At 43.9% G+C, this 11185-nt stretch overlaps 1 protein-coding gene across 1 annotated transcript in view; it reads right to left on the bottom strand.

The window, feature by feature from the left end:
• Nucleotides 1-7583, bottom strand: part of LOC138677402 (alpha-N-acetylneuraminide alpha-2,8-sialyltransferase-like) — a 265474-nt gene extending 257891 nt beyond the window's left edge. Inside the window, exon 1 of the mRNA XM_069767497.1 lies at nt 7461-7583. Coding sequence (XP_069623598.1) covers nt 7461-7558 — 98 coding nt within the window. The 5' untranslated portion in view covers nt 7559-7583. The remainder of the gene's footprint in view (nt 1-7460) is intronic.
• Nucleotides 7584-11185: the final 3602 nt, after the last annotated feature.

Raw genomic sequence — 11185 nt, forward strand, 5'->3', positions numbered from 1 at the left:
TATACCCACATACACTGCCTGCCTAGCACTGATATCTGTATACCCACATACACTGCCTGCCTAGCACTGCTATCAATATACTCACATACACTGCCTGCCTAGCACTGATATCTGTATACCCACATACACTGCCTGCCTAGCACTGATATCTGTATACCCACATACACTGCCTGCCTAGCACTGCTATCAATATACTCACATACACTGCCTGCCTAACACTGATATCTGTATACCCACATACACTGCCTGCCTGCTGCTGATATCTATATACCCACATACACTGCCTGCCTAGCACTGCTATCTATATACCCACATACACTGCCTGCCTAGCACTGATATCTATATACCCACATACACTGCCTGCCTAGCACTGATATCTATATACCCACATACACTGCCTGCCTGCTGCTGATATCTATATACCCACATACACTGCCTGCCTAGCACTGATATCTGTATACCCACATACACTGCCTGCCTAGCACTGATATCTATATACCCACATACATTGCCTGCCTGCCTAGCACTGATATCTATATACCCACATACACTGCCTGCCTGCTGCTGATATCTATATACCCACATACACTGCCTGCCTAGCACTGCTATCTATATACCCACATACACTGCCTGCCTAGCACTGATATCTATATACCCACATACACTGCCTGCCTAGCACTGATATCTATATACCCACATACACTGCCTGCCTGCTGCTGATATCTATATACCCACATACACTGCCTGCCTAGCACTGATATCTGTATACCCACATACACTGCCTGCCTAGCACTGATATCTATATACCACATACATTGCCTGCCTGCCTAGCACTGATATCTATATACCCACATACACTGCCTGCCTAGCACTGATATCTATATACCCACATACACTGCCTGCCTAGCACTGATATCTATATACCCACATACACTGCTTGCCTAGCACTGATATCTATGTACTCACATACACTGCCTGTCTAGCACTGATATCTATATACCCACATACACTGTCTGCCTGCCTAGCACTGATATCTATATACCCACATACACTGCCTTCCTGCCTAGCACAGATATCTATATACCCACATACACTGCCTGCCTTGGACTGATATCTATATACCCACATACACTGCCTGTCTAGCACTGATATCTATATACCCACATACACTGTCTGCCTGCCTAGCACTGATATCTATATACCCACATACACTGCCTTCCTGCCTAGCACTGATATCTATATACCCACATACACTGCCTGCCTTGGACTGATATCTATATACCCACATACACTGCCTGCCTAGCACTGATATCTATATACCCACATACACTGCCTGCCTAGCGCTGATATCTATATACCCACATACACTGCCTGCCTATTACTGATATCTATATACCACATACACTGCCTGCCTAGCACTGATATCTATATACCCACATACACTGCCTGCCTAGCACTGATATCTATATACCCACATACACTCGCTGCCTGCCTAGCACTGATATCTATATACACACATACACTGCCTGTCTGCCTAGCACTGATATCTATATACCCACATACACTGCCTGCCTAGCACTGATATCTATATACCCACATACACTGCCTGTCTAGCACTGATAACTATATACCCACATACACTGCCTGCCTGCCTAGCACTGATATCTATATACCCACATACACTGCCTGCCTAGCGCTGATATCTATATACCCACATACACTGCCTGCCTAGCACTGATATCTATATACCCACATACACTGCCTGCCTGCCTAGCACTGATATCTATATACCCACATACACTGCCTGCCTAGCACTGATATCTATATACCCACATACACTGCCTGCCTGCCTAGCACTGATATCTATATACCCACATACACTGCCTGCCTAGCGCTGATATCTATATACCCACATACACTGCCTGCCTAGCACTGATATCTATATACCACATACACTGCCTGCCTAGCACTGATATCTATATACACACATACACTGCCTGCCTAGCACTGATATCTATATACCCACATGCACTGCCTGCCTAGCGCTGATATCTATATACCCACATACACTGCCTGCCTAGCACTGATATCTATATACCCACATACACTGCCTGCCTGCCTAGCACTGATATCTATATACCCACATACACTGCCTGCCTGCCTAGCACTGATATCTATATACCACATACACTGCCTGCCTAGCACTGATATCTATATACTCACATACACTGCCTGCCTAGCGCTGATATCTATATACCCACATACACTGCCTGCCTAGCACTGATATCTATATACCCACATACACTGCCTGCCTAGCGCTGATATCTATATACCCACATACACTGCCTGCCTGCCTAGCACTGATATCTATATACCCACATACACTGCCTGCCTGCCTAGCACTGATATCTATATACCCACATACACTGCCTGCCTGCCTAGCACTGATATCTATATACCCACATACACTGCCTGCCTGCCTAGCACTGATATCTATATACCCACATACACTGCCTGCCTGCCTAGCACTGATATCTATATACCCACATACACTGCCTGCCTGCCTAGCACTGATATCTATATACCCACATACACTGCCTGCCTGCCTAGCACTGATATCTATATACCCACATACACTGCCTGCCTGCCTAGCACTGATATCTATATACCCACATACACTGCCTGCCTAGAACTGATATCTATATACCGCATACACTGCCTTGCTGCCTAGCACTGATATCTATATACCCACATACACTGCCTGCCTAGGACTGATATCTATATACCCACATACACTGCCTGCCTAGCACTGATATCTATATACCCACATACACTGCCTGCCTAGCGCTGATATCTATATACCGCATACACTGCCTTGCTGCCTAGCTCTGATATCTATATACCCACATACACTGCCTGCCTAGGACTGATATCTATATACCCACATACACTGCCTGCCTAGCACTGATATCTATGTACCTGCAGCGCCCCAGAGTCCTGGTCGTTGCAGTAATGTTATTCTTCCACCAGGGGGAGTGATGTTACGTCTGAAGGCAATGAAGGAGATCTTTTGTCCAGGTATCGCAACCACAATACGCTCTTCACACTCCAGGCCGCCAGGGGGAGCCATGCTTCTATCTACTAGGGCACTCACCACACTTGGGTAAAACTGGTGGGTTTGGCAGAGGCTGGTTGAAGTGGGTTCCAGCCAGCTCCAGACTTCCGCCTGCGGAAGGCGAGGGTACACGGAGCTGCGCCTGCATCCCATGCGGCAGCATCCCAAAAATGCATCAAAAACACGGCAAAAATGCACAAAAAAACGCGCAAAAAACGCATGCAGATTTCTTGCAGAAAATTTCAGGTTTTTCTCAGGAATTTTCTGCAAGAAATCCTGAACGTGTGCACATAGCCTAATGCCACAACCAGCATGGCTGCGGCATTACAGTGTCTAGCAGACAATCCCAGCATGTTGATTTTCTCTCTAAAGAGCGCCAACAATTCAGGTTGGGGACTCAAACTCACACCAAGCAAAGCCAAAATTTTTCACTGAGCTCCGAGCATCGTGAGCACTGCAATGTTTTTGTGAGCACTGAGTAGTGGCGAGTATGCTCGCTCATCACTACTGCCAAACTTGCCGGAAGCATTAACTGCTTTCCAACCGACCGTGCGTCCCGGCAAAGTGGGACAGGAACTTATGTGTCATGGATGGGTTAATTTATCGTGCTACAGCAACAGGCGTAGTCGCACCTGCCCCATGTCCTCGGCATCTACGTGCACCATCATCATCACTTCCCCTTCTCTGTCCTTTATCGCACACCTTATGCATTTAATTGCTACGACGCTTAAAACCAAGTTTATTTTTAATAACAGAAAAACATTAGTCACCTGCAGAAGTCAAAGCGTTTTTTGAGAATTTAATACCACCGCAATGTAACAGAATGAACACAAAAGTGTATGGATGACCATCAAGTTCAAAACAGAAAAATGTTTTCACGCTTTTCTTGAGTGTTATTTGCCACAGAAATGTACCACAAAGCACATAATACTGTATGGGTAGAAATTTAACCCAGAAAAATGTTACGTGCATTTTATAAGAGTTAGATATCGCAGAAATGTACCACAGAATACTGTACGGTTGAGAAATTTATGCCTGCAAAATTTTTTATAGGCTTCAGTATGTTGATTGTCAGCTTGACTATCCAATCTGAGAGAGAGGCGTCAGCTGTCTCCAAGTGTTCACTATCCCAGGTAATTGCCATGCTACTTAACTGAGCTGTTTCCCTCAGATCTCTGCCAGACTTACATTCAGCCTGTGAGATTTGTTCTCCTTGTGCCGGAAGTTCTGCATGCTTGATCTTTTGTTGCCTGATCTTGGACTTTGTTCTGATCATCCGCCTGTTTATCTGTTTTACCCCTTCTGCCCTAATCTGTTATCCTCCTGGAATTCTGACCTCAGAACGTTACTTGACCATGCTTTTGTCTCTTTTTTCTTTTTATGACATACCATCCTGGCTTCTGACCTTGGATTCCTTGACAATTCTGACTCACGGCTTGACCATGAGAAGTGACTAGCGTCACACCCTGTCTACAGACTGCATTTTGCCACTATCCCTGCTCTTACAACTCTTCCTCCCTAGACTAAAAGCAGAATGTATGTGATACAAACAAACAGACAAGCAAACAATTATCCCTTACAAGGGCTCTTAGTGTGATGGCTCAGCTTCAGCACCAGTATCAACACTACAGGCCTGTGATTCGTTATGCTGTGCAAAGACCTGGACAAGCACAGGCCTGGAAGTGTCGGAGAGCTGTGCAATGGTGTCAGTGTGGGTGGGTGGCGCCTGTTCTTTCATAACCCCTGATGATGTGATAACTAATTGTCGCCAAGCAAGTTTGCACATCAATAGTTCCCACCCAAGCAAGAAATAGAAACCATCAACTGTCAGTTTCCACCACTCTTGAAGCCAGAACAATGGAGACAGGTGATCGGTTGGATGTCGGATAATGCTTTCAGTTTATTTCCCAGCATCAACCTGTCTTCCACATGGTCCAGTGTCCCTAGCGAAGTGTCTGGACCACATAATTCTCACCCTGATCCTTTTCCCTCACACCATGGCAAGTCCCAGGAGACAAGTGATCCCACACTTGGACATTCCGTGGAGCGCTTTACATTTCCATTTATTGATTATAGCCTATCACCCTGCACGTTTCAAGGAGATCGTGTGTGGTGATGCTCAAATATTTGAGCACCCTTGTTCAGACAACTATGCTAACATTAGGAACTAACATGGCTACGACATGACCATGATTGGCAGGCAATCCCTGCATGTTTATTGGCTGACAAACCACTGTAAAACATGTGGGACGGGAAGTCGAGCATGTGCTCAAGCACCAGGGTTACTCGATGGACTACCGAGAGAACCCAACACCCAATGCTCTATTGACAAGTGACGAGCACACTCGTCCATCACCACTAAGGAAGAATTCATACAACAAAAATGATATGTAACCAGATTAGGAATGTAGCAAAGGTAAAAGTCGCCCGTATACATCAAGAGAAATAGAAAAAGAAGGGGGCGTACTACTGATCAAGAGACGAATGCTTGAGTAGCCACGAAAGAAGCAAGGAATGTAAGAACACTTCTCATAAAATATAAAACATTACAGTACATGCATAGTATCACCCACATGTATGTCATTTGACAAATCATAAGGTTTAATACTAGAGGTTAGGACTAGGGTTGAGCGAAACGGGTCGGCCATTTTCAGAAGTCGCCGACTTTTGGCAAAGTCGGGTTTCATGAAACCCGACCCGACCCCTGTGTGGGGTCGGCCATGAAGTCGGCGATCTTCTGAATCTGGCATCGGAATTCCGATACCGAGTTCTGATATGTTTGCAATATCGGAAATCGGTATCGGAATCCATATTTAAGTGTAAAATAAAGAATTAAAATAAAAAATATCGCTATACTCACCCATGTGACCGCTCGCGCTACCAATCACAAGCCGCGACGTCACCGCAAGGTCCTGCAAACGCTGATTTGAAGGAAGGAAGGTTCCCGGTTAGTACCAGGGCGCGTCAGAGGGTGAGTATAGCGATATTTTTTATTTCAATTCTTTATTTTACACTTAAATATGGATCGCAGGGCCTGAAGGAGAGTTTCCTCTCCTTCAGACCCTGGGAACCATTGGAAACCCAATGCACTGCATTGGGTTTCGAGTTTCGGCCGACCCCGACCCCGACTTTTTTATAGGATCGGCCGATTTCACTTGACCCGACTTTTGAAAAAGTCGGGTTTCGTGAAACCCGACCTGATCCTATAAAAGTAAAAGTCGCTCAACCCTAGTTAGGACCATCCCGAAGAGGGTCACCATGACATGGTGGGATGGCTTTTACATTTTTTTCTATCAATGTTATGTGAACTGAGCTCCCTATATTAATTTCATTCATTATTGCTGACTATTTATTTACAGCGGGGGATTTGCTTATTATGCTTTTTTTTATCTTTTGTTTTGTGTGCTTAGTATCATTATATAGTAAGGAGGAAAACACAAGGTGGAGGACTATCAATCAGCAGTGACACTCTCAGGAAAAGCATGGGTTACACTGAGCTCAGATGCGATAACGACAAGTTATAAACATATAAAAACTCCATGAGAATTGTGTGAACCAACTGTTGATAGAAGATCCAGAACCTTCATTTACACCCATGTGCCGGAGGTAACGCACAAGGCACTGCTCCCCCATGGTGTATGGACACGATCCCCCCATCCTCTGCAGCACAGCAGGTGGGGCACACTCTTCTCCTCCTCTTTCATTTTTCTCTCTCCCTTTCTCTTCTACCTCGGCATTCTTTCTTTCTCGCTATCTGTTTTACTCTCTATCTCGCTTTGTCTTTCGGTCTCATTCTCTTTGTAGCTGCCTCTCTTAGTTTCCCTTCCGCACTCGTTTTTTCTCTCTCTCCGGCTTTCTTACTCTCTTTCTTGCCCTCATTTGATCTTTATTGCATTTATCTGTCCCTCTCTAGATTTATCTCTTTGTTTTTTGCACTTGTTTCTCTCTTTCTTTCTGGATCTCTTCTGTTTTTTTTCTTTTTTCTCTCTCCCACTTTCTTTCTTTTTTTTTATCTTTGTTTCTTTCTGATCACCTGACTCTTTTCCTTTCTCATTTTCTCACTCTGCCTTTTTCTTTCACTCTTTCTCTCTTTCTGTCTCTACATTTTTCTTTCCTTCTTTCAGTCTGGGACTTTCTTTTGCTCTTTTTCTATGTCTCCTTTTTCCTTTCTCTTTAACTCTCTCTGTTTCTCTGCTTCTCTCTCTCTTTGTATCTATCTTTATTTATCTCTTTCTTGGCTTTTCTTTTGCTCTCTATTTATTTTGTCTTTCATTCTTCTCTTGTTGTCTTTCTTCCTCCCTGTCTCGCACACATGTTCTCCTGCCGCCCATTAGTAGTGACTTACCGCTGAGCGCTCTGTCCCCGGTGCTGAACGTTCTGGTAGAAGCTGTAGCCGATCAGCACCACCACCAGTACGAGGACGAGATGCCAGCGCCGTGCCATGATGTCAGCCGTCAGTCAGGATACTGGAGAAACGTTCACAGCGGAGCAGATAAATACCTGGGGAAGGTGTGTCCTACCTGTGCAGGTGATCCAACCACACTGCCTGCAACACTGCAGGATAGAGTCTGCTCAGCCTCCATGCACATACAGGAGTAGATATACAGTATGTGTCCATATAGATATATACACACTGCTCAAAAGAATAAAGGGAACACTTAAACAACAGAATATAACTCCAAGAAAATCAAACTTCTGTGAAATCAAACTGTCCACTTAGGAAGCAACACTGATTGACAATCAATGTCACATGCTGTTGTGCAAATGGAAGAGACAACGGATGGAAATTATTGGCAATTATCAAGAGATACACAATATAGGAGCGGTTCTGCTGGTGGGGACCACAGACCACATCTCAGTACCAACGCTTTCTGGCTGATGTTTTGGTCACTTTTGAATGTTGGTTGTGCTTTCACACTCCTGGTAGCATGAGACGGACTCTACAACCCACACAATTATAACAGATAACTACATCCGACTGTCAACTGGAAATGCTGACAAGTTGACTCTTATAAAAATGAACGATTGGGAAAGTGAAAACAGCAAAACATAACCTCTAATACATTCTCTCTTTTGGGGAGGTGTATTCTCATGCACCTCTTCACAATTACACATGGGTTTACGCTTCCACATTTGGTCTGTTTGTTCTTATCCTCCTCCTTATCCTCATCATCCAGAACCACTAGATCACGCGCTGTACGGTGCATTTTGGGCAAGGGGGCTGTGAAGGCACTATTTTATTTTGTAAAAACAGGACCCCCACATTGGGAATTGGGCATCACATTACATTGGGCCTACTTCTTAAAGGGAACCTGTCACCTGAATTTAGCAGGACCGGTTTTCGGTCATATGGGCGGAGTTTTCAGGTGTTCGATTCACCCTTTCCTTACCCGCTGGCTGCATGCTGGTCGCGATATTGGATTGAAGTTCATTCTATGTCCTCCGTAGTACACGCCTGCGCAAGGCAATTGGTCCCGCCAAATTCAGGTGACGGGTTCCCTTTAAGTTTGTCTACTGCAATGTGTCCTTTAAATGCCACTAGATCACCAGGGTGAATGTGCTCTGTACTGTTATGGGCCGCTGAAGTTTGGCCAAGGGGCCTGCGATGGCATTAGTCTATTTTTTAAAAAGGCACCCCCATTGGGGAATTGTTTGGCAGATCATGCACTGCATTACAAGTCTCAGAGACGCAAAACAGTACACTGGGCCTAATTCTTAACTCTGTCTCCTACAATGTCTCTTGAATAACTGCCACTAGATCACCAGGGTGAACCTGCTTTGTACTGTTATAGGCCGGTGAAGTTTGGGCAAGGGAGGCTGAGATGGTACTAGTCTATTTTTAAAAAAGGTACCCCACATTGGTGAAACCACATCCTTGTTGGCAAACACTTCAGAACATATGTGTACCTTAAAAAGCTCCTTTTTGGGTTGCCTAGTTGCTCACATTGGACACAATACACTTCATATAAATTTGATAAAGCAATGCTGTTAATTTGGCTCAGTAGTTCATTAAAAATATAGCTTTGCCCACTATATTTGTTTCTCTCCTTGCGAGCCTTAACTTTTCCTGCCTCAAATGTACAAATGGCGAATATACAAATGGCGATTTGTAAACAAGATTGAAAAACTGTATACCGAATGCATTCAGACAATCACATAGCTGCATGTCTTGTAAAAAATTTACAGATGTGATAGACAATGCTCATAGTGACATAATCTTGATAAATGTTTGTTTATTCACTTCACAAACCATTCTAAGACTTAATATGTTTGCTGTTTGTCATTCTAAAACATTAAGGTTTACTGAAACTCTGCCTGCGGTGGTTTGATCTAAATCCTTGTGGCTTTTATTTTCTAGGGGTTTACGGCCCCCCGTCTGATGAGTCCATGATATCTCAGGTTCATCCAACCTTGAAAAGTGGCCCCTTGAAGGTCTGGGTGAAACTATAGTTACTACATAGTGTTGTTCACTATATAAGACCAGAGAAACATGACAAAGACAGATGCCAAAACTGGGGTACCTGTACATGTACAGTGTGCTGATACCTGCATAATTGGGGATGTACATGCAGTGTAGGTAATCTCCCAGGGGTTCTCTGTCTTGGTGTTGCTTCTCTGATATTCCAGACGGATGATGTTTAAAAGCCTCTTGATGATGATCTAACTATACTGTATGTAGTTAATCTTCATATATACGTAATTACTATATTTATATAATCATTACATGTACTTATTAACCTTTGTATGTTAACGTATACAAAAGTGTACGCACTCACGCTATTCAATCATACTATTCCTTGAATTTTTTAGTTTGCTATAAAATTGTCTTGTATTGCAAGTATTAGCCTTTTTCAAAGCTGTATCTGAGCCTTTGGGGTAAAAACATGGCAAAATTGCCAAATACTACTGTAAATAATTGTGCAAAGAGGGAAACTTCATAGCATTAAAAAATACGAGTGGATTTTCATGGGCCCATCCAGTATATTGGTTCCAAGGCCTAATGGGGTGCATATGACTATGCAGCAGGGCAGGCCTTGCTGCCAATGTGTAAAACAAAGGAGTATGGAGCAAAAAATGTATATTGTGAAGTGGATTTTCATGTGCCCATCCAGTATGTGGGTTCAAAGGCTTATTAGGGTGCATATAAATTGGCAGCAGGGCAGGCCTTTAGTTCAATGCAACACTTTTCAGGAACCCCCCCTGGACATCTTATCACAAGGGTATTGTGGTTCGCCGTATTTCTTGGGAGCCCATCCACTCACAGCCTAGGCTACAACATCTTAGGAGACCCAATGTTTAATAATGGCCCTTTAAGAAGATTAATACCACCAGATGCAACAGTAAAAATAGGCTCTGTGACATTAAGAGTCTCTCCTACGTAAATGAAGCAAGATGGGTCTGCTTATGTGTCACAAACCACATGGCCAGCTAGGGTTGTTAAATGGTACAATGACATTTCCCAGTGAATGCATTTGTAGTGGTTGAAAGCAATGTTAAAGTTGAAAAATGCTTCAAAAATGCTGCGCCTGAACTAAGCCTAAGTCAGGGAGGAAATTTTTAGTCTGGGGTTAAATATTTGGCCTTACAGGCAAGTCATTAACCAGCAAAGGATGTACCTTGTCCTTGACATATTTCCCATCAAAATCCACTTTGGTTCCTTTTAATGTGTTTTTTGTGGCAGCTGGAAAAATGGCATGAATCTCGGAAAAAAATTGATTAAAGCTGTGAACTAGGAATCAGGAATGTTTCCAGGAGCGATCCCCATGATGTCCCTGTGCCATTTAAGCATTGTGTCCATCATTTTAAGATGTTTCTAGACCTTTAAAAGGACCCCCGGGGGGGATCGCGGTAAAAATATTCGGGTTTCCCATAGACTTACATTGGCCTCGTTGTTCTGGCCGAGTACAGAAGTATTCCAATTTGCTCGACCCGAGCAACGAGCACCAGAGCATTTTAGTGCCTTCCCATCACTAATAGCGGATAATTCTTCCAGTCATTTAGCCACTAACGCCACCACCATGTCTTTCACATGGACAAGTCTGAGTAACCGTGAGTGTGGCCCGGATATTC

The sequence above is a fragment of the Ranitomeya imitator genome, chromosome 4, assembly GCF_032444005.1.
Source record: "Ranitomeya imitator isolate aRanImi1 chromosome 4, aRanImi1.pri, whole genome shotgun sequence".
NCBI lineage: Eukaryota > Metazoa > Chordata > Amphibia > Anura > Dendrobatidae > Ranitomeya > Ranitomeya imitator.